Consider the following 23,417-nt stretch of genomic DNA (forward strand, 5'->3'; position numbering starts at 1 on the left):
CACTGAGTATTTGTTCCAAGGGGCCAAGAAGCAGGCATCGTGCCCTGACGGTCCTTCATATCGGGCTGCCCTGGCTACTGAAAGAGCAGCCTGTCCTCATCTGCTGCACTTTCATCTTCTGCCGTGTTTGTATTCATGTGCACAGTCCCCCACGTAAAAGCACAGCTTGTTACTCCCGGCTTTGCTTCTGTGACCTGCGGTAAAACCAGATGAAAAACATATATATATTGTAAGGCTTTTACGTGGAATGGTAGTTAGGCACTCTGGTTTTTAATCGTTTGCCATCTGGCAAGAAGCCTTCAGAGGGATTTCCGCCTCAGGTAGGAGCAGCCTGCACTGGGTTTGAGAGGGACTCTCTTGGTTGCGGGCCTGGCTGTGCTGGTCCTGTATGTGGCAACACCGGGCAGCGACGTCAGCGTCGCCTGGGAAACAGGGGACACAACAGACTGCATGGTGGAGGACTTGAAATCAGCTCTAAACAGCTGTTGGATTCTGAACAAAACTTCAGGAAACTTGTCTGCTGGGTGAGCTGGTGGGATGAGGCAGTTGGGATGGGCGGAGGGTGGGGAACGGAGCATTCCTCGTCCTGTGGTCAGGGAGTGTTTGGAAGCAACAAATGAATCTCACCTGCCCACTTAGCCAGTCACAGCTGGAAATCTACTTGGAAGAGAGTATCGTATTCTCAAGCCCCCTCATTACACAGCTGAGGAGACCGTGGCAAGTAGAGGAGAGATGCCCTGCCTGGTGTGAGGCCAGCCTGGAATCCAGGCCTTCTGCTTCTGTCCCAGGTTCTGCTTACCTCTGCCCCAGCAAACAGTGGCCCCGAAGTTTCCAGTGAATTCTGCTTCCACTCACGTCAAATTTGTTTTTCAGCATCCCTGAATGTTAAGGAACGTCAGTGCGAATTTATCTGAATCATAAATAGAAGTTCTTTATAGCTTGACTGTGGATTCACCATTGTGGATCTTTCGTTGTTTTTAAAGGTTTTGTTTCCTTTTTCTCTTCTTCCTCTTCTTCTTGAAGGTTCAGTTTTTATTTAATGTACTTAACAAGAGAGAACCATTGTTTACCTTTATGGTAATTCTTTATAATTCCAAACGTACAACCTCCTCCTCACCACACAAGACTCTTCTCCTGTTTAAAGTTCTTTGTTTTCTGAGAGTAAGCTCTCTTTCACTCCCATAGTCTTAACTCTCATCTATATGCTGATGACTTCTAAAATTATCCTGCCTTCAGTCAGTACCTCTTTCATGAGCTACTAATCTAGATTTTCAAATACTTTCAGCAGTTCTTTTTTTTTTTTTTAACATCTTTATTGGAGTATAATTGCTTCACAATGGTGTGTTAGTTTCTGCTTTATAACAAAGTGAATCAGTTATACATATACATATGTTCCCATATCTCTTCCCTCTTGCATCTCCCTCCCTCCCACCCTCCCTATCCCACCCCTCTAGGTGGTCACAAAGCACCGAGCTGATCTCCCTGTGCTATGTGGCTGCTTCCCACTAGCTATCTATTTTACATTTGGTAGTGTATATATGTCCATGCCACTCTCTCACTTTGTCACATCTTACCCTTCCCCCTCCCCATATCCTCAAGCCCATTCTCTAGTAGGTCTGTGTCTTTATTTCCGTCTTGCCCCTAGGTTCTTCATGACCATTTTTTTTTCCCCCTTAGATTCCATATATATGTGTTAGCATACTGTATTTGTTTTTCTCTTTCTGACTTTCTGATTTGAATGTGCAAAAGGGTCACCTGGGAATCCTGGTAAAATGCGCATTGGGATTCAGCAGGCCTGGGGCAGGGTCTGAGATTCTGCCTTTCGGACAAGCTTGATGCCACTGCTGCTAGCCCCAGGAACATACTTTATACCCAAAGAGTCATTGATTAAGGCACAGAGGTAAAGACAAGTGCATCTTGTATAAGGTCGGTGTGAGCTCTAGGTATACAGTGTCACCCAAGGGTCTCTGACATTTTTCACATTTAGCAGGTCCAAGCTGAACTTATCACATTCTCTGTCCAGCCTGCTCTGTGTTCTATATTCCCTCTCTCAGTTAGTGATTGTCATCTGTCCATCCAAGAACAAACTGTGGAATCATCTTGGTTTCTTCTGTGTCCTCCGTCCTCTTTATCTGACTGGTCACCAAGGTCATTTGAGTCTACTTGAGAAGAGCTTCCTAAATCTGCCCTTTCGCTTCTGTTTCTATCAACGCCCCCTGGATTCAGATCCTCATCATCTCCCGGGAATCCCCTCACTCCAGACCATCACAGCTCCAGGCTGTCCCACTATTTATTCTTCTTAAAAGTATGTTTCTCAAACACAAATTTGGAGTGACATTTGCTTGTTGAAAAACCTTCCCCTGTCACATTCCAAGTGTCTCAACATGACAGGCAAGGTCCAGCACAGTTTGGCTCCCTGCAGTGCCTAACACCCATCTCCCCCCGCCCCCAGCTGCCTGCAGTTCCCTGGAAGTCAGTGTAATCTGTCTATATCAATCCACTCACAGTTCCCCAGGCGCGCCGTGTATCTTTGCTCATATGGTTGCCACTGCCTTGAATGCCTTTTCTCCTCACGTTCTACCTAGCAGAATCCTGCTCAGCCTTCCAGCTCCAGCCCTTAACCACTCTTCTATGAAGTCTTGACCAAGTCTCCTCCTTAGAGCTTGTGACTTTTCTAATCTCTGCTTGCATAGCAGTTACCACGTGCAATATTGTTTTGGAGTTCGTTGCACAGGTCTTTGTTGCCTACTAAGTCCTAGGCCTACCTTGTCTGAAATACATCCACATTCCATAGTTTAGCATAGTGTGGAATAAAGTAGGTTTTCCCTAAATGTTTGCTGAAAAAGCAAATATCCTGTAGACAGACATGACATTTTGCATGTTGGAAGTAGGAGGGAATTGCATCACTCATACATATTGGGCTGTTTGGGGAGAACCTGCCTACTGCCTCATTCTTCTGTCGCTGCGCTCTCAGTACAGTGGCCACCAGCCATCTGTGGCGACTGAGCACTTGAAATGTGGTTGGTCCAAACTGAGCTGTGATACAGGGGTAAGTTACAGGATTTTGAAGACTTAGAATGAAAAAAAAGCAAAAGATCTCATTAACAGTTTTTATGTTGAATACATGTTGCAATGATAATGTTTTGGGTATATTGGGTTAAATAAAGTATACCATTAAAATTATTTTTACCAGTTTCTTTTTGCTTTTTTAATGTGGCCACTAGAAAAATTTAAATTACCACTGTGGCTTGCCTTTTATTTCAATTAGATAGCACTGTTGTAAAATAACTATCTATTGTCACATTCAAAACAACTCAGGAAGGTTTCCTGCCACCCCCTCCCCCCGATTGTGCTTTTTATTTTTTTTTAAACATCTTTATTGGAGTATAATTGCTTTACAATGGTGTGTTAGTTTCTGCTTTATAACAAAGTGAATCAGCTATACATATATCCCCATATCTCCTCCCTCTTGCGTCTCCCTCCCACCTTCCCTATCAAGTGTGCTTTTTTAATATTCTTTTTTTTTTTTAAAAGGAATTTATTTTTCCTTGTATTTATTTTTGGCTGTGTTGGGTCTTCGTTGCTGCGCGAGGGCTTTCTCTACTTGTGGCAAGCGGAGGCCACTCTTCATCGCGGTGCGCGGGCCTCTCACTGTCGCGGCCTCTCTTGTTGCGGAGCACAGGCTCCAGACGGGCAGGCTCAGTAGTTGTGGCTCACGGGCCCAGTTGCTCCGCGGCATGCGGGATCTTCCCAGACCAGGGCTAGAACCCGTGTCCCCTGCATTGGCAGGCAGATTCTCAACCACTGCACCACCAGGGAAGCCCTGTGCTTTTTAATATTCTGTCAAGTATTTAATGTTTATGGTTAAGTTTTCAATTATGAGTTATTGATTTAAAAATAAAATCATTTTTATGAAACTACTACCACTGAGTTCAGTTTTCCAAGTTGTAGTGTCTTTTGAGATGATTCTTTTGATTCTTACTGAGCTACTAAACTAAACCTCAGGAACTTTACCATATCCCACCTATGTTAATGTCACCAATCAATAAAAACTCAGAATGTTTATTTATTTATTTACCATGACCTATGGAGTAATAAGAAATGGAAAATGAGAAAGTTTATTATAAAATTTGTAATCCATGTCTTTAACCCTACTGCCTGCATAGTTTCTCAATACTTTTGCTGGTTCAAAATCACAACCCTTACCATCATAAAAACCTTCTGCTTAATTAATTTTTCAGTGTTTAAAGCTTAAGGATTCCATAAAAGTTTTTTTTTTTAAACTTGAGATGCCTAAAGCACTTGTTTTTCTAATTTTCTGTAGCCATAGAATCCTTTTCCAGTACATTCTTAAATGGATCTCCAAATAAGGTATTTATCAAAGTTTCTATGGTTGAGGGGAGGGGTAAGTGGGGAACCCAGAGAGGCCCTTTTCCATCACCTTAGTTTCTCCTTCTTTAAAAAAATGCATCTCTGGGAGTTCCCTGGTGGTCTAGTGGTTAGGATTTGGCGCTTTCACTCAGGTTCAATCCCTGGTCAGCAAACTGAGATCCCGCAAGCTGCAAGGTGTGGCCAAAAAAAAACAAACAAAAAAAAGGCAACTCCAAGGCAAAGTGGCTGGCTAAATTAAGACGTTATGCATGAAAAATCAGTATGAACAGATGAATAGATTAAAATTATGTAATTTTTAGAATTGGAAGAGACTTGAGGTATTCTTCTTGTTATAGGGTGAATTTTATGTGATGCTTACACAGTGAACAGTAGGACTGGAGATAGGCCAACTTCTTCTGTCTTCCAATAGAATCTTCTTTTCTATGCTACCCTGTGATAATAACCTAAGAAATACTAATTCCTGGAACATTAGTATGGCCAAACAGTGATGATAGCACCTGAGGTGGAGGGTAGGAACCTGTTGGAGATGAAGTGAGGGCATATATATACCATGATTCATGGAGCGGTAGCCCAAAGTGAGAATTAGGTGACCGCTTAGGAGGTAGCCAGTAAATGTCAGTCTCTCTTCCCTCTGAACTCATTCCATAACTTCTTGCAATTCACTGATTAGTGTTTAAAATGGCGCAATGAATTATGCAAAAGCTGTTTCTGCAGGAGGGACTGTCTTGCAGCCTAATGCAGCACAGATGGAAAGATCCTCTTTTAATCATTGTTCCCACAACACTTGGAAGCTTTTTGAGGAATAAGCACTCAGAAGTGGAAGTGAATGGGCTTCAACATTAAATGAATTCCTTCTGCAGAGAGGAACTGAAATGTATTTATGATGCAGAAGGTTCCCTGTGTTTGAATGCTTATCCTTGTCATCTGAGATTCATGCTTAGAAGCCAAACGTCTCTTGAAATACTTGGGTTTGAGATGCTTCCACTGGAGGAACTACTTCTGCCCAGGCTGGCCCAACATGTATTATTATTTTTCTTCAGAAATGGTGGCGAGTATTTAAATGCCAATTCACTCCGTTCATGAAAATATGCAAATTACCTCTCTTTTTCTGATCCTTAGTTACTACTGAAGAGACTGAATTAGTTAGCATCCCCTTACTTTTATTAGCATAATATTAATGCAAATCATTAGCAAAGGCTTTTTAAAAAAGAAAGCAGAACCATCCATGGGAAGCAATTCACATGTAAAGCAACAGTGTTTAAGTCCTCAGTGAGGAAGAAGAAACATTTATGATTAGGTTTCTAACTTCGGTATCTGTGCCAAGGGCCACCCACCGCAGCCCAAACAGGTACTTGCTTCTAAAATCAGCATCACCTTGGAGGTTTCACTTGCAGAGCAAGAACCAATTGGAAAAAGCCCAAAGGGAAAATTTCAGAACAAAGGTGATACACAGTTACCTGTATTATGATTCAGATGCCATTAAGAATGTGTACTATAGGGTATATTTCTAAGACACTGCTTTTTAAAATATAGGAGGAAAAAGTAAATGAATGTTACTCATTGGCCAATTCAAGATATGGCAAAGGACCGACTTAAAACTATTCCCAGCAAAGGGGTTAATATAAAGAGGACACTGATTAATTCCTTCTTTGCTCAAAGGAAATGGGCTTAAATTAGAGGGAAATAAAGTTGAATCAAATAACAGGAAGACATTGTTGGCTCTGGGGAGAGCTTTATAAAATTAGAATGAGGTATAGCAAGAGCCTGGAATCTCCCTTCTTACCTCCTCTTACTGTGTTACAAACATTTTGTACACTTTCTGGCAACTGTGTCTGCCTGTGTCTAACTGGAGTGAGCACTACAGCACCTGCTGTCTGCACTAGTCATTTGCATGGAGCCAGTGCTGCCCTAGATTGTTGTTTTCCTACGTGTTTTATCTCTTCTCATACCATGTAAACTCTCAGGGATCAGAGTTGAGGCCCTGTGCTGCTTTGGATACCAACATGTATAGTACCTTGCAATTAATGAGGAGCCAGTATTTGTTGAATGAATGTATGAATCACAGCTTGGTTATCTGTTTATTATTATCAAGCAAGAACCCAAGCTCTGTAGCATCATTCCACCAAAACACTGAAATGTTCACTTCATCCCAATTCCACTGTTTTTTCCAGTGTCCATTTCATTACTTGAAATGGAAAATATACTTCATTATGTAGGTTAATTTCATTGACTATAACCACAATGATTTTTTTAAAAAATTTATTTATTTATTTGTTTTTATTTTTGGCTGTGTTGGGTCTTCGTTGCTGCCCGCGGGCTTTCTCTAGTTGCGGCGAGTGGGGGCTACTCTTCATTGTGGTGCTTGGGCTTCTCATTGCGGTGGCTTCTCTTGTTGCAGAGCACGGGCTCTAGGTGCACGGGCTTCAGTAGTTGTGGCACATAGGCTCAGTAGTTGTGGCTTGCGGGCTGTAGAGCGCAGGCTCAGTTGTTGTGGTGCACGGACTTAGTTGCTCCACGACACGTGGGATCTTCCCGGACCAGGGCTCGAACCTGTGTCTCCTGCACTGGCAGGCGGATTCTCAACCACTGCACCACCAGGGAAGCCCAACCACAATGATTTTTTAAAAAATAAAATTTAAGTAGGAAATTCTGCCCAATATTGTAATGAAGACTGAGGATTAAATGTAGGCATTGTTGTTCAGTGAAACTTTCTATTCACAAAGCTATTGGATTAAGAAATTTATATTCCTGTATTAGATTGGTTGGCATATGCTTAGAGTTTCACAATATTTCTAATAAAAGCTGTGTATTTTACTTTATAGAACCAGCTTCAGCAAAACCAAAGTCCTTTATGAGGTGGGAACTCTTAAGAGTTGGCCCTCAAACACCTGAGTTGAAAAAGAAAAACAAAGAACAAGAAAAAGTTCTAAGTCTTGGATCTTTACTGTGGAGTATCTGACAACCTAGGTTTTTCTGACAACTTACCCTGACAAGATAGTAAAGGAAGTTCATCTTTTTTAAAAAAATGTTTTATTATTTTATTTTATTAAAACATCTTTATTGGAGTATAATTGCTTTACAATGTTGTGTCAGTTTCTGCTGTATAGCAAATAAAGGAAGTTCATCTTTGATCCCATCATCCTGCCTGGCTACCGTGCCCTTGGTGCCCTGCACAAATACCACCTTCTACCTTAGGGGCACTACATTCTCTTAGTCCTTTCATCTTCTCCTTGTAAAACTTACTCAGATTCTGTTCTGGTCTCAAGAGGCTCTGTTCTCTAGCCAGTGGCCCAATGGCTAATCTCTTCTGCAGTGTTAGTTTCCTGAGACAACAACTCTTTCTTCCACCTCTTCTTTCCTGGCAAGGAAGGGCATGGGTAACACACTTGGCTGGGATGTGAGTTCTGGGAGCCTTGGCCAGTTCAGAATGTGGGACTCAGGAAGGCAACTCAGCAGGCGACCTTTGGGAAAGAATTAGATATCACTCTGTCTGGATTGTTTCTTTGTTGGGACTGGGCAGAAAGGAGAATCCATGTAGAGCAGTGGGGAGTAGAGAGCAAGAGGGATGGCAGTGGAAAACTGGAGGTGGACGTCCTTGAGCTGGACCTTGATTTAGCATCAGCTGTTTATAGAGAGCCAACAGCCTGGGTCGTGGCTAGGGAGGGAACTCTCAGGGATACTGGCTTCTTGTGGACTTCTTAGCTTGTTTCAAATTCCCACATGGAATGGCATTTTGGAACTGGATGCCATATTGCTTTTGGCTAAGTGCTAATATTGCTGCCCCATGTAAGTAACAGGTCAGTAGTAGGCTGGCATAAGCCTGGTGATAAGCTGGAGACTGAGGAGCTTCCTAAGAGGACCAAGATAGGAATTCAACTAGGACAGGTTCATAAACTTCCAGTTTGGAGGATTTAATCCTCCCAGAATTTGATGTCCTGTGGGTGGCATTTACCAGAGCTTGGTGTGCCCGTAACTATGCCAGATGATGTGGTAATGCTAAGGAATAGCATTAGTTATGTTTTCTTATTAATATTTTTTCTTTCCCTTCTGCATTTCCTCCCCTCATTGCCTGTATGTTCCCATAATTCCTTCCCATAAAGCCCTTGCCCATCCCTCATGGTCACCTTAGGTCTCTCTGCCCTCTGAGACCTGTTCCTGTCCTCCAAACAGAGCTCGGTGGCTTTGAGTGAAATCACTTGTTTTTGTGGGATTTTTGTTTTGTTTTGTTTTTCCTTCAAAAGTTAAGGTTAAAGCCCCCACCCCCGGGCAGTACTTTACCGTTGGAAATTGCCTTTAGTTTCCCATGTTTTATTTTATATTTCATGTCTCTTTTAGGCTACTTGCGTTCACATCTGACTTGTGTTGGGTCAGCTCAGATTCTAAAGCATACTAAGAAAAAAGAGGCCTCAGATAATCTCATTTAAAAAGGAAAATTTATCCTGTAATATTCACATAGTCTACTTTGTAACTGATTTCCGAAGACATTTAGTGGAAAATGTTACGGATGGATTGTTTCTAAGCTTGGCTAAATTATTTGAAAAGCTGGAAATTATTTCTTCACCACCCCCCTCCATCTCCTCAGTACAGCTGACTTTTAGGACCTGGCTTATAAAAATACTTCCTGACCTTCAGTACTTATTGGTGGAGCATTATAGTCTTTGAAGGTCATTTGGAGCTATCCATAAAATTACACTTTGCAGCCTAAGTGAAGCAGCTTTCTTTTTTCCTAACCAGGTATCTGCCACACTGTTGCTGCTGTTTTAAATTGTTCTGCTATTACTACTCACCAGCATTACTTTGAAATGATGTAGAAGTGTGTATCCTCTCCCTTTTCATTGTGTAACATAAACACAGACATCCTTTCACTTTTAACATTTTTTTCCAGTGTTTGTCTATAGCGTTCCTTATGCTGTCTGGTGGAAGCTTGGTTTCATGCCCCTGTAGCCCAACTGAGATAGATGATTTCTCTACCTTATTGTAACAAATAATCACAAAGAACCAAAAAGAGTTTAATAATAATGCCTGCATCTTTTCCAAAGTATATGCCCATGCATTTAGCTTCAGTTATTATCAAAAGGTTTCTTTTAAAATCCAACTTTGCCTTGTGTCCACGTTTTTATTGACATAGGAAAATTGATGTTACTGTGTATATAAAGTCTTACAGAAGGGCAAGAGGTTGGCCCATAGAAATAAATAAAACCAATATTTTATTCAACACTATTCCAATATTAAATTTTAAAAATATTAATGTTCATAGTTTTGTGTTTTATCGACAGATATTTTGTTAGTACCTATATGATGGTAGGTATTATGAATCAATAGCAACCTACTAAAAAAAAAAAAAAAAAAAAGCAACCTACTTTATGAATTGGAGAGGGATATCAGAAAACTGTAATTTGTCAATCTTTAGTCAGTCAGCGCCCAGAATGAGATTCCTGGCCAACAGTTAAACATCTATCCTGGATCCCAGATCCTGAAGTATATTGTTATGTCTTGTATGTGAGAGAGTTGCACATTGATGAAAATTTATATGTTTGTATTAATGTATTTTTAAGGCATATTGGTGAACTGTAATGCTGAGATTCTAAGCTAATAGAAGGCATGATGGGGACTTTTGAATGACGAGTTCAAGCATATTAGAGAAGATGGGAAGACTTTTGGTCTTCATTAGTGAATCCCTTTGTTCATTTCACCTCTGAAAATGTGTTGAGAACTTGATGGATTCCTCAGAAAGAAAAAAGCACAGCCCTGAAACCAAAAAGACAAAAATTTGATTTGTCAAAAGCAAAAAAAAAAAAAAAAGGATGAAAGGTTGATGACAATTTTGGGTGCTGATAGCTACCTTTGAAGCCTCATGACTATTGTGAAACAAGAACCAGGCTTTAGACGATTGTGGTGAGAAAGCTAGACTCCATCTCAGGAAAGAACAGCCTCAATTATGGACCAGTGAGTGAGCTGCAGACAAATCCAGGAGGACTGTGGCAAAGTCACGGGGAGAAGGAGGGATCCCAGGCTGGGCTGTGGAGGTAACCTCAAATTGTTGAGCTTAATCTAGGGAAATCGTTGTTTGGGCGGAGGGTGAGCTGGAGGTGAGTGGGTAGTGACAGTTAGAGAGGAAGGGAAATTCTTTCTGAGGAAGGAGTGGTGAACCACAGCAGGGCCTGAAGAGTGTTAGAGACAATGCTAAAGCATAGGTCATGACCCAGAGGCCCATGCTGGAGAGTTGTCTGGGCCGCTGGTTCAGTGAGGACCTGGAAGATTCCACGCATGCCTAGTTTCAGTGTCATTTATAATCTCTTTCAAGATAAAGGCTTGAGGAGGTCGGTTGAACAGACATCTCTGATAAGGTGCCCAACGTACACCAGGCATTCAACAAATATTTTAAAATTTATTTTAGAGATTAAGTTGACAGGATGAAACCAGGGAATGTGTGCTTAACAAACTGTATGCCAGTGCTTGTTTGTGACTTAATATTAGGTACAGTATGGTATGAAATTGGCCCTTTCTTTTGTATGTTTTTATCCCCTCATAAGGAAGGCTGCTTTCAAATTAAACACACAAGAGTTACAGAGGCATAGAACAATTACCTATTAATTACCTTTTAGAGTTTCCTGATGACTGATTTCTTTACTGTCTACTTTTCATGTCCCTGTTTTATTCCTTTGTAGTTTTGTGCAATTAAGTGAGAAACACCTTAGAAATTAAAAGGATGTTGTTGTTTCAGAAGCAGCCATAAATCAGTAATTAATAATTGAACAGTTCCCAAGCATCTGCTCTGGCAAATGGATGGCTAAACCCAGGGATACCCAGATGAAAGACAAACAAACAAAAACCCCCAAACAAACAAACAAAAAACTCTGCAGATCCTTGCAGCAAGGAACATACAGTGTAGTGGTAGAGATACAATCATGAGTACTACAGTGCAGGATGTGGTCAGGATTGTGGGGAGACTGAAGGAGCGTGGAAATGTCTTTCTTTACTCCAACCCCCATGGAGAAAGACACCAAGATATGAAATTGAGTAATGACAACTGGAAAACATTTCCAGCTGGAGAGCCTATACGCCGAATGCAAAGCGGCTGCTGGTGTTGAATCTCCAGATGGCTTGAAACTAACCAGAACAAGGAAAGGAGAGAGTTCTGGAGAAGAGCTGTGTCAGGTACATCCAAGTGTCAGGTAGATACAAGTCCTGGTGATGGAGAATTGAGTGGAGTGCATATGCAAACTCAGTTCGATATGCTTTGAACCAGTCTTCCAAGATCTTGATATTTCATGTCAAGTCCCACTGCTGACCTCTTTACCCTCGTCTTGGAAAATGACTTAGACGTTCAGATTCCTGGCTACCATTTGGCTACTTGTTGTTGAGTCTTGTTGCCAATGGAGGAGGAAAAACTGCCTCCTGAGAGAGATTGGGGGAGCTCAAAACAAAGAGGATCTCACTTCTACCCAGAACCAACGCTCGAAAATAAGAAAGACCTATGTCTGGTGGCCGGTGTTAGCCCATAACTTCCCCTTTACATACTCTACGTCTATACTTAAAAGGGAAGGGAGTTTTTCCAATTTGCTTTGGCTGCCTCATGACTCTCCCACATGCCCTTCTGTCTTGTGCCTTTTCTCCTTTCTTTCTACTAGACTTGGTGGTAGTCGCTGCTGCCTGTACCCCTGTTCTTTTAGTGATGTTCACGTATGAATTGGTTCTACCATAGTTTTCTGTAAAAGTGAGAAAGCCACGTTTTCAAAGCTCTCTCTCAGCAGCGTCACTAATGGGCTTCTCTTCTCAGCTTTACTCAGGCAAAGCTAAGTAAATAGAGCATCATCAGTTCATTTGCTCATTGTTTTGCTGTGGGTCAAACTTGGGTGGACGCTCTGTGCCGACTACAGCAATGTGCTAGACATATGTTAAGTGACGTTTATTTTTAAAGAAAAAGAAAGCTGAAAGAAATAATGGGTTTTATTCTTCCCCCACATGAAAGGGGTAAAATATGCAAAGGATAAAAGTAAGTTTACTTGAAATGTGAAAACTAACATATATTTTAAAAATAATAGCAATTGGGTCAGGTAGAAGATGTGAGGAATCCTTTCCCTGGGCTCTGAAGGCTGCCTGGGAGTGGGGAGAGGCCAGTGTGGGATTGCTTTCCAATCAACTTCTTACTGCCTTAAGGCACTGTCAGTGTTCTTTCTTTCTGGTGTCAGAGCCACTTCTAATAATTACTGCTTTCAGCTAAACAATAGTAGGCATTCACTTCCCAGGGAAAAATGACTTGGGTCATTCATAGGCTGCAGCTCTTCATAGTCACTCAAATTCAGTGTGTAGTCTTATGGACAAGGCCATTACGAGTATTAATAGCTTCACCATCTCATGATGGCAGTGATTACTTCTTTAATATCACTGACAAAATAAAAGAGAAAGATCTACACATCAGAAACACTTTTTTACCCCCAGCCTAGAGATAATGTAGCTGGAGAGACAGTGAATTTTTAAAACATTTAAAAAAATTTTAAACATCTTCAAAACAAAGCTTTTTAAAAAATGGGTGTATTTGAAGTCGTGCCCCAGCATGGCACAAACCACTGTTTATAAAATGCATTGGAAAAGAATTCTCATGCATTTTAAAGAGGTATGATTTGTTTGTTAAATGTATTTTTCTCTAGATAAGTGTAGTGGTCATTTTAAAATGTTAATTATAGACTGTGTGAACAAGATCACTTTTGGTTTTGCTATGTGCAATATAGACTCACAAAGACTGGAGCATCAGATGTGAAAAAAGTAAATTCTACCCTTTCTAGTCTATTTGGTATAATAGACCGAAGAAGAAATGAGGACACTAATTTTGGTTCCACCATCACTTTGCTGAGATTTTGAAGAAGACTTAACCCTGGCGCCTCATTACCTCATCTAGAAAATGATGGGATAGGTTTAAATCTCTAAGGTCCAGTACCATTCTAAAGTCTACACTTCAATAAATATGGCTTTATCTAAAATATACTTGGTCATTATGGTTGATGATAAATCATGATCTCAGTAAGAACTTTTTTTTTGGCACATTAAAAACAGAACAAAAAAAACCTTATTCTCTTATATCTCTCAACCCAGTCACTTCTTTTCCTGTGTTGGAAGTAAAAGTCGAATAAGGAGCATGAAAGAGAGTGTACCTCTTTTAGAAAGGATCTTGTAAGAAAAGAAAACAAAACCAAGTCCTAGCATCAAAGGACTTCAAGAAAGCAGACTTTGGGCCACAAAAATGCCCTGGAAGGAGCAGGACCAGGAGACAGACTGAATATGAAGTGTAGCAATATGATTCTTGATGGGGTAGGGTACAAAAAGTAGAGATTGGATCAGATAGTTAAATATGAGTTCAAAGAAATGTCCTAGTTCCAAATAAATACCTCGAGATGATTGTAGGAAGAGGTACAGATGGATGACAAAGGAGCATTAAAGAAAATACACATTTTCAAATACACCGGGCAAAAGGGGAAGCTTAGAGAGGATTTCTGCCCATTGTACATGGCGGATAAAAGCAAATGATGGGGGACTTCCCTGGTGGTGCAGTGGTTAAGAATCTGCCTGCCAATGCAGGAGACACAGGTTCGAGCTCTGGTCTGGGAAGATCCCACATGCTGCAGAGCAACTAAACCCGTGCACCACAACTATTGAGCCCATGTGCCACAACTACTGAAGCCTGGGCACCTAGAGCCCATGCTCCGCAACAAGAGAAGCCACTGCAGTGGGAAGCTCGCGCACCGCAACAAAGAGTAGCCCCCTCTCGCCGCAACTAGGGAAAGCCTGCATGCAGCAACAAAGACCCAACGCAGCCAAAAATAAATAAATAAAATAAATAAATTTATTAAAAAAAAAAAAAGCAAATGATGGAAGACATTGGCAAGGTAGGGGTTTTTAAATAATGCTTTTATTCTTTGTCATTGTAGTATGAATGAAATATGGATATATCATTGGAATAAGTCCCAGTCTTGATGAAAGGCTGTAAAACTAAACTAAAATAAACAAAAAAGTAGGTCAAAGGTCACTAGGAGAGCATGTCTGTTTCTTTCAGTAAGGCTTTCTGGAGTGTTGCCCACAGAATTGAAAAGTGCTTTTTCAGATCCATTCGGTGTTTTTGAGAAATCCTGGAGCAGTGTTTTCAAAGTGTGGTCGTGGAACACCTGAGGCTCTTGAGACCCTTTCAGGGGTCTGGGAGATCAGAACTATTTTCATAATAACACCAAGATGTTACTGGCCTTTTTCATTCTCATTCCCTCCTGAGAATACAGCGGAGTTTCCCAGAAACTACATGACTTACAATATCTCAGAAGAGTAAATGCAGAGGCAGATGTGAGAATCCAGATGTCTTCTATTAAGCCAGACATTAAAGACAGTTTCAAAAATGTAAAACAATGCTACTTATCTCACTATTTTTTTTTCTTGGTTTGGAAAATATAGGGCTTCCCCCCTGCCCCAAATGTTATTTAAGATATTTATTATTCTTATTCTTAAATTAATTAGTGTTTGAATTTTTTTTGTTTTTAATATCTAATAGTGTCCGTATCAGTGGATATAATCTATCTCAAAAACACTCTGGAAGCCCTTGAAAATTTTTAAGTGTGTAAAGGAGGTCTGAGACCAAAGGTTTAAGAATGACTGTCCCTAGAGGATAAGTAATTTCTCTGAACCTCAGAAGAGGGCAAAGGTGACCTTATTAAACTATGGGAGTGGCAGTTATCTGTAGTTAGCAGTTACACAAATGTTAGCAATGATACTAACGAGTGCCTTCTTCTTGGCTACCTCTGAGACACTTTAATAGGAATTCTTATTTGATACCTCACAACAAACAAAGCAGTCAAGGCTGTTGGCATTCTTTCCATTTTATAGATAGGAAAATGTTAGAATCAGAGAAGTGATTTTCCAAGGATCATGAAAAAAAGTTGAGCTGGAACCATTTGGTATTTATGAATCCTAGTCCTATGTATTTCCCCGTTGTTTCACTGACTGCATTGGTGCTAGGACGAATCAAGCAATTTTCCTCTAGTGGACCACAGCATGGCGCATGGCAAACTCTTAACTCCTTGTGGAGGACAGCTTGTGTCAGATCACCTTAAGATCCTCTACGACAAAAAAAATAACAGGTATCACTAACACCCTGATGATACCAGTACATTTGAAATTCACTGGCCAGGTGGAAAAAATATTACAGAAAAATGGGATAAAATATACCTGGGGAAAATATAAGGAAACAAAACTCCAGTTTTTATCAACACAGCACAAGGACATGCCAGCAAGATAACACACCATAAAGGCCCATGGGGTCTGTAAAGTTGAGTATTTGCTGGTGATGTTATAGCGCCCATGGGAAAAAAAAGCCCAAGTGATAATACTGTGATGTATTAGAGCAAGACTTGTACAGTGGACTAGGAAGCATCTTCTCTTAGAGGACAGTGTCTGGTTCTGTAGTTATAGTTGTAAAAGGTGAGAAATGGGGGAGTTTTGGAAGAGTGGTCATGGATGTGTAGCACATGGGATTCTGGATGGGGAGTGAGGAAAAGCGAACAGAGAACCATCATTTGCCGGTAAGTCAGGCGGAGGTAATTGGTAGTTGCCTGTGGGGCAAAGCGTGTGTTTCTCTGATTTGAGTACCATGTGTTGCCTGGGATCTTTTGGAAATACAGAATATTTCTGCTCCATACTTCATTATGTCTAGCAGATGTTGCTTTCATGTTTTTGAGCCCAATTTGCAGAATGAACATGGTGTCGTGAAACATACTCCTAAAAACAGAAGAGAGGAAACTAGTTAACTGGCCTCTTACCAGGACAGTTTTAAGAAGGGCCAGGCTTTTAGCTGTGGCCTGTCTGGAGTACAAAAGTGAGACTATTCTAAGAAGAAAAGCAGTGTCATGACATGTTTATTGATGTAAACTGTGAATAAAGAATGTTCAGTCACATTTTTAGAGAAAATATAAACTATTCGGCAGCTGACTAAGGAGGGAACTATCACTGGACGGTTGCCTCCTCCCTACACTCCATCCCCTAATATTTAAAAAAAATTGTTTTCTTGCAACATTTGCCAGTGATCCAAAAAAAGAAAAAGAAAAATCCTCCTTCTCATGACTCAGTATCTTCAGGTTGTTACAACAAACCTGTTCAGCTTTTGAATCTTATTAAAGTCAAAATATTGAGTCGATTCATCAGCACTAAGCGATTAGATTTTCGATTTATGCGTGTTTTGAAAGCAGGGCTTGCTATAGAAAGTATATTTACGTAACAATGCTGTTGCTCCGATGCCCTTGCATTTTTCTGCACATGCTCTTATCTTAATGGAAATTTACTGGAAAATTCTTGCCAGAATAAACACATTCCTTCAGGAGTGAAAGGCTTAATGTACTTTTCGTTCAACGGCACCACTTTCCTGTGAGAAGATAAACCAAATTATTTGGCATTAGTCATTATACTTCACACATTCCACAGTTCTCATCATGATCTCCCGTGGGGCTAAGGGTTGTCGAAAATAGCAATAAAGTAGACAATCTTACATTCTAATGAGAGGTAAAATAAAAGCAAGGAAGGGCGTCTATATATTTGACATGAAATAAACCAAAAATGAATCCGGCAAACACTGTAAATTAGCTTTAGCTATCCTGATAAAGCAGGATTAAGGAATATGAACCAGAGATCAGTTGAGCTGGTGATCACAGAAATAAAAAATAGAATTTACTTTTCATTTTTAAGAGAAAAGAGAGCTTTCTCATTCACATTGTAATTTAAGAATCAGGAGTGTAAACCCTAAACTGAGAACACCGATGGTATCATGGCCACAGGGTGGGATACAAGGATGTAAACAGGAGTTGGGGCAGGGAGGGAGGAAGTGTCCTTTGAATTAAGGGATGGAGGGCGGCAAACAATGGACAATGGAGGCTAGAGGAAAGAGATTCACACAAACATGTCTAGACTTCCTCCTGTTGGCCCTCATTCTAACGCCCACCCATCACCACGCCAGGGTTGCTGCTGGGGTGAGATTATAGGGATTGTTCCATCATTCATGCAACCAGCATTAATGAAGTATGTAATCAAGGCAGAGAGAACCATCTTTAAAGGGATAAAACTGGCCGATTAGCGCATTACAGTTAAACAGTCAGTTATATTGCATTTATTTGCAGCAATAGGTAATTAAGTTCTTTGACTTTTTTCTAAGAAGTCAGTTGGAATTAAACTGCTGGGTAGATTCGACCAGAGTTTAGTGACCTTCTTCCTTATGCTATATTAAATCCTACTATTTTAAATAACTATGGGAAAGGCCAGTTTAAATGTGAAAATGTTCACACACTATTAAAGAATTTTGTTTAGTCGCATTTCTTTTTATTTTCTCTATGTGCAGTAAGTAAAACCAGTCTAGCAGAGTATTACTTCCTAATGTCTTCTTGGGAGATAAAAAAGCAATTTGATATTAGAATAACAAAACACTCATTCACCAGTTATTGTCTCTACTCAAATTGTATTTCTGAAAAATTATTGAATATAAAGGGGAAAAACCATAGCTGAAAAATTTCCTCCTTCAAGTAATAAGGCTTTTCCCTCTCTATCTCAATATAAGCAATAATGAAACAATTTAATATTTCTATTCTATATGGGTTTTTTATTATTAGGCCCTTTAATTCAATGTTAGTAGTAGGCAGGATATGACTTATGAAGAAAAAAATATAGTTGAAGTCATTAAAAAATTTATTCACTTATCCTTTTCTTCATAGATTATATTTAACCAAATGTTTACAAGGTAATTCCTAACTACTTATTCAGAATTGCCAATAAATACACTTTTTACCATGTTTTAAAATATATGTAATAATAGGTACATTTATAAGTGTAAATATTAAAAGTTGCTTTCTAAAATACAGTGTATCAGCAAACTTAATATACCATCCTTCTATTCATGTTTCGGTTCCAAAAAACAAAATGAAAATTCAAATGTTACCTCATTCATTGATTGCGGATATTTGCTATGTAAGGGTTGATTGAGTTTGATTTATAGGTATCAATGATAAATATGAAATACTGTGTGAAATTCAATCCCAATTTAATTAACCTCTAATCAAGATTTAACCTGTTGCTTTCTAAGAACAAATTTTCAGTTTTAAAGAAGACTTAAAATAATTTAAATGAAATGGAAATGGAAAAATATTTATCGCATTGCTGTTTGTTCTTTGCCATGCTTTTCCATAGAGGATAAAACTGTTCATTCTACAAGAATATTATAATCAGTAGCCTCTCAAGGTAAAGTTTCAAAATACACATCTCTTTCGTTTTGTTAAGGAGAACTTGAGTTTCCAAATTCTCCAGCTCAGTACTATGATATTTTAGAAATTGTACTACTTCTTCATGTACTAAGATGAACCGTGTTTTCTTTTGAATTTATAGTCGCAGATATGGCCAGTATACTATGAACCAGGAAATCACCAAAGTTGTAGAAAGGCCTCCATTTGATCGATCAAGTTCCCAGGATTCTTTGGATGAACTATCTATGGAAGATTATTGGACCGAACTAGAAAATATCAAGAAATCTAGTGAGAACAGACAAGAAGATCAAGAGGTGGTGGTTGTCAAAGAGCCTGATGGTAATAATGAAATTAATAAAACTTTTTTTTCTTTTTTTTCTCTCTGTCTTTTTAAATATGTATTGATGGGAAATGAAGACATGGAAAGGAAGAGGAGGAAAAAAAATTAAAGCTAGGAAAACCAGAAAAAGATAAATGGTAGCTGCCTTTCATCTTGAAAATGACTTAATTGTGGCAGATTTATAGATGCAACTGACAAATATAAGTGGCATAAGTAAATTCACTTAGTTTTGGATGTGGCTAGAATCTTGTTGGCTAAGCTTGCTGTATCATAGACTCTTAGAGTTAGACTTGAATTTTGAAATCATCTAAGCTTTATTTAAGTTCCTTCTGTGGTATCCTAGCCACATGGCCATTTGGCCTCTAGTGAGTATAGATGCTGATGGTGCTGATGCTTTCCCGTCAGCTTGAGCTGTTTCGATGTTCTTTATTTTATTGATTTACAATCTGCTCTACACTACCTTTTACTCACTTATTGTAGATCTGCCTTCTGGAAGAGCAGAACAAGTCTGTTTTATTTTTTGCATGATACCCTTTCAAATGGTTGAGGATAGTTATCTTGTTACTAGCCAAGTAACTTTTTCTAGAAGGAAAGATTCACATAAATCAATCCTTGTTGGTGATTCGCAGACCTATCCCAGTCCTGGTCATCTTATCTTTCAAAGCATCATCCTCCAGATTGGCAGCAGTGCCACAGTTTAGCCAGCTAAGCTCAGGGTACAGATTTGGACAGTGGAAGTTGGTATTAGCATTCTTAACCTCCATATTTACTTCTTGTATTTGGTTCATAATTTCTCTCAAGTCTCTTTCTAGCCGTGTTTCCCACAGTCTCCACTACTGTATTTGATATTCTGGAAGAAACATGTAAAACTTCACTTTTTATTTTCCTCTTAAATTTCATGCTTTTTTTTTTTTTTTTTTGGCTAATCTCTTAAAGTAGATACTAGGTTTCTGATGCACAGCTCTGGCATCTATTATATTAGCATTCTTTCTATGCCTTGTGCCATCTATAAGTTTGTAAGTAAGTCTTTGGTGTATAAGTTGATACAAATGCCAAGAAAGTAAGAGCCACAGTTAGTACCTTGGGACCCACTGCTAGTAGTGACCTGTTTTTCAACAGAAGACTTCTTTTTTATATATATAAGTTTATTTATTTTTGACTGTGTTGGGTCTTTGTTGCTGCGTGCGGGCTTTCTCTAGTTGCGGGAGTGGGGACTATTCTTCGTTGCGGTGCGTGGGCTTCTCATTGCGTGGCTTCTCTTGTTGTGGAGCATGGGCTCTAGGCGCGTGGGCTTCAGTAGTTGTGGCTCGTGGGCTCTAGAGCACAGGTTCAGTAGTTGTGGAGCACAGGCTTAGTTGCTCTGTGGCATGTGTTCGAGCCAGACCAGGGCTCGAACCCCGGTCCCCTGCATTGGCAGGCGAATTCTTAACCACTGCGCCACCAGGGAGGCTCTCAACAGAAGACTTCTTAATGATGCTAAATGATTTAGCATCAAGTTGTTTAGTACTGAAATCTATCAATACATAAATAGGCTTTTCTCCTTTGCTATAACATTTGTTGGAAAAAAGCAACCAATAATACTTGAAAAAGAAAAGTTAGAGATTTTCCTTAATTTAACACGGATTTGTAAAAGAAAATTATAACCAACTCATTCTTTTATTTGGGTTCTCTTTCATTTTACTCTCATTCTTTCTTACTTTACCAATCCAGTTGAGCTTTTTTGTGGTAATAGTGTCTCCCAACCTTTCTGTCTCAATGTTTCAAGATGGCAACACCATACCAGTGGCCTGCTGAGTAAGGAGAAAACATTCTGCAGAAAGCAGCACTCAAGCCTGATACATAACCATGTGTCCTTAGCTATTTCACAATTCTCCAAGACTAAAATGGATTCGTAGAGTGTTGTTCATGATGTGATTATCGGGAAGAATTGGGACTGTTTCTATACACCCATGCCTTTTCTTTGACTTTAAATTGTTTGAATTTTACCTCTACTTTTTAATGGAACAAGTGACTCTGTATTGTAATCTTGTTTACTTCCCTTATCATGGCAATATCAGCTTTTTTCTGGCCATTTGGTTTTATACACTTATACTGAGTTCTACCTTAACAGCCTTAATAATCATGGCTGACTTTCTATGTCAGTAAACAGTTTTTGTTGCCTGGCATGCAGAATGCCTGGCACTGCCTTATGTTTCTTGAAGCCAAGGCTATTAATACTTTAGTTCTGCCCTCATGGAGTTTAGATAGTAGAGAAGGATAGATGGGCACACCAGTCAGTGCTCCATCATGTGATATGGACTATAATAGAGCTCTGCAAAGTTCTTCCCATGTGACATTCTCACATTTGGTTATGAGGCAGCCAGGGCACCTGTGGTTTAGTTTACAGATGAGAAAACAGAGTCAGCTTGAGGCTAAGTGACTCGGCCAAAATGACATGGCCATCAAGGTGCAGAAATGGGGTATGGACACAGGTCTTTTGTGTCCCAAGTCCTTGGTCTTTCAATTTCCTCTATAAACATGGAGCTTGGAGTGAATCTATTCTAGTTATCATTCAGTTTTTCTGTTAATCATCAACAGATCTTTTTTTTTTTGGCCGCGCTGCCTGGCATATGGAATCTTAGTTCCCTGACCAGGGATCGAACCCGTGCCCCTGCAGTGGGAGCGCGGAGTCTTAACCACTGGACTGCCAGGGAAGACCCGAATCGTCAGTAGATTGTATACAACATTTGCTTTACTGTTTACTTCCTTTCAGTGTTTTGAATGGATTCAGTTGTTTAATTAGTTTCCTATAATAAGCCATTTTGGTCTTTTTGGTGAAAATAGTGTGCTTTTAAAAAAAAATTTGTACAAAACATGACTTTGATGTGCTGACCTGGGGGGTTAAAAAAATTAATTTGAAATTGATTAGTTCCTGATGTGCAGATGCTTTTTACTTCTTTGCCACACTCCCTGTCAGCTACAGCGAGCAGAGAAAACAAGCCTTTCCATCAGTTAGGGTTGGACTCTGGGGTAGTGCTGAATTTAAGCCAAGAAACAGGGCTTTAATGGCCATCCCCAGCATCGACTTCCTTCTATAACTTGATGGAAGTAAGTTATCTTTTCATGGCTTGCTCATCTCTGGAAAGGGAACAGCATTATCTTCCCATAGTTAATCTGCAGGGAAGTTATAGAGGTTAATCACATGTGAAGTCATTTAAAAATTTTAATTGAGTATATATGAAATGGATCTAAAATTTGATATCTTTATGGCTGGAGTTTATGGCAGTTGTCCAAGTTTCAGATAATGATTCTTAGCACTGCGGTTTGGTTGTGATATAAGAGTTTTTAAACAGCTTAAGAAAATGTAAAAGTTCTCATATTTTGTGATTTAAATACCATTTTTCTCTGTTGTCTTAGAGGGAGAACTGGAAGAAGAGTGGCTTAAGGAGGCCGGTTTGTCCAATCTCTTTGGAGAGGCTGCTGGAGATCCCCAAGAAAGCATGGTGTTTTTATCAACACTGACCCGGACGCAGGCGGCAGCTGTTCAGAAACGAGTAGAGACTGTCTCCCAGACCTTGAGGAAAAAAAACAAACAGTACCAGGTTCCTGATGTCAGAGACATATTTGCTCAACAGAGAGGGTCAAAAGAAAGGGAGGTAGGTTTTCTTTTTTGATAAAGCAAAGGAATAATTGCTTAGAATCAATTGAACGCATCTAGTTTAATTCAGATCATTAAAAACTTAATGGGCATGTATATGCAAGGTGCTAAAGCTCCATGCTGGCCATGATCAAGAGGGACTTGATACCTGTCCTTCTAGAAGTTATACTGATGGGGCAGAAAATGAAACAAGTTACATTTCTCTGTGACAATCCCTGCGTTAGGTATCCTTGGAGCTTTAGGAATGGCCCCAACCCCCTGGACAATGTGACTGCTAATTGTTACTTACAGGAAAGTCAGAGGTAGAGGATTCTTCCTTCTATATTAACTCTTGTAGGAAAATTTGCTTTTTTTCTAGACTCATGTGGGGATGAATGGAAGTGGAATGTGAGGGAGCTAATTGTAGCTGAATTATAAAACAGGAACCCTGAACATGAAATAACTTCCCCTTTGCATCTAGCACCTAGCACGGTGCCTAGCACGTAGAAGATTTGAGTAGATATTTGCTAAGATGATGAATTGATTAGTGGAAGCTGTTGGAGCCTGGTAGAGACTGGGGCTGATGGCTCTCAGGGAAGGCATGGTACAAGCAGGAGATCTGTATGGCGTGGAACAGCGCTGCTCAGTACGGCCAGTTGGTAGGCTGCTTGTGGCTTGTCCAGGAGGACCTCAAGAGCTTGCACAAAATGTAAATTAATATCATCTGCTCCTTCAACAAGAAAGTCTTGCTACAAAGAAAAAAAAAAAAAAGGTCAGCTGAACTTAATGATGTCCTTAGGGTCAAAGTTGA

At 39.8% G+C, this 23,417-nt stretch overlaps 1 protein-coding gene across 4 annotated transcripts in view; it reads left to right on the forward strand.

The window, feature by feature from the left end:
- Nucleotides 1-23,417, forward strand: part of ARHGAP18 (Rho GTPase activating protein 18) — a 125,049-nt gene that overhangs the window by 47,582 nt on the left and 54,050 nt on the right. For all 4 annotated transcript variants that reach the window (XM_059941241.1, XM_059941242.1, XM_059941239.1 and 1 more), the window contains exons 2-3: nucleotides 18,793-18,989; nucleotides 22,387-22,625. In XM_059941241.1, coding sequence (XP_059797224.1) covers nucleotides 18,793-18,989; nucleotides 22,387-22,625 — 436 coding nt within the window. The remainder of the gene's footprint in view (nucleotides 1-18,792; nucleotides 18,990-22,386; nucleotides 22,626-23,417) is intronic.

Source organism: Balaenoptera ricei, chromosome 12, assembly GCF_028023285.1.
Source record: "Balaenoptera ricei isolate mBalRic1 chromosome 12, mBalRic1.hap2, whole genome shotgun sequence".
Taxonomy (NCBI): domain Eukaryota; kingdom Metazoa; phylum Chordata; class Mammalia; order Artiodactyla; family Balaenopteridae; genus Balaenoptera; species Balaenoptera ricei.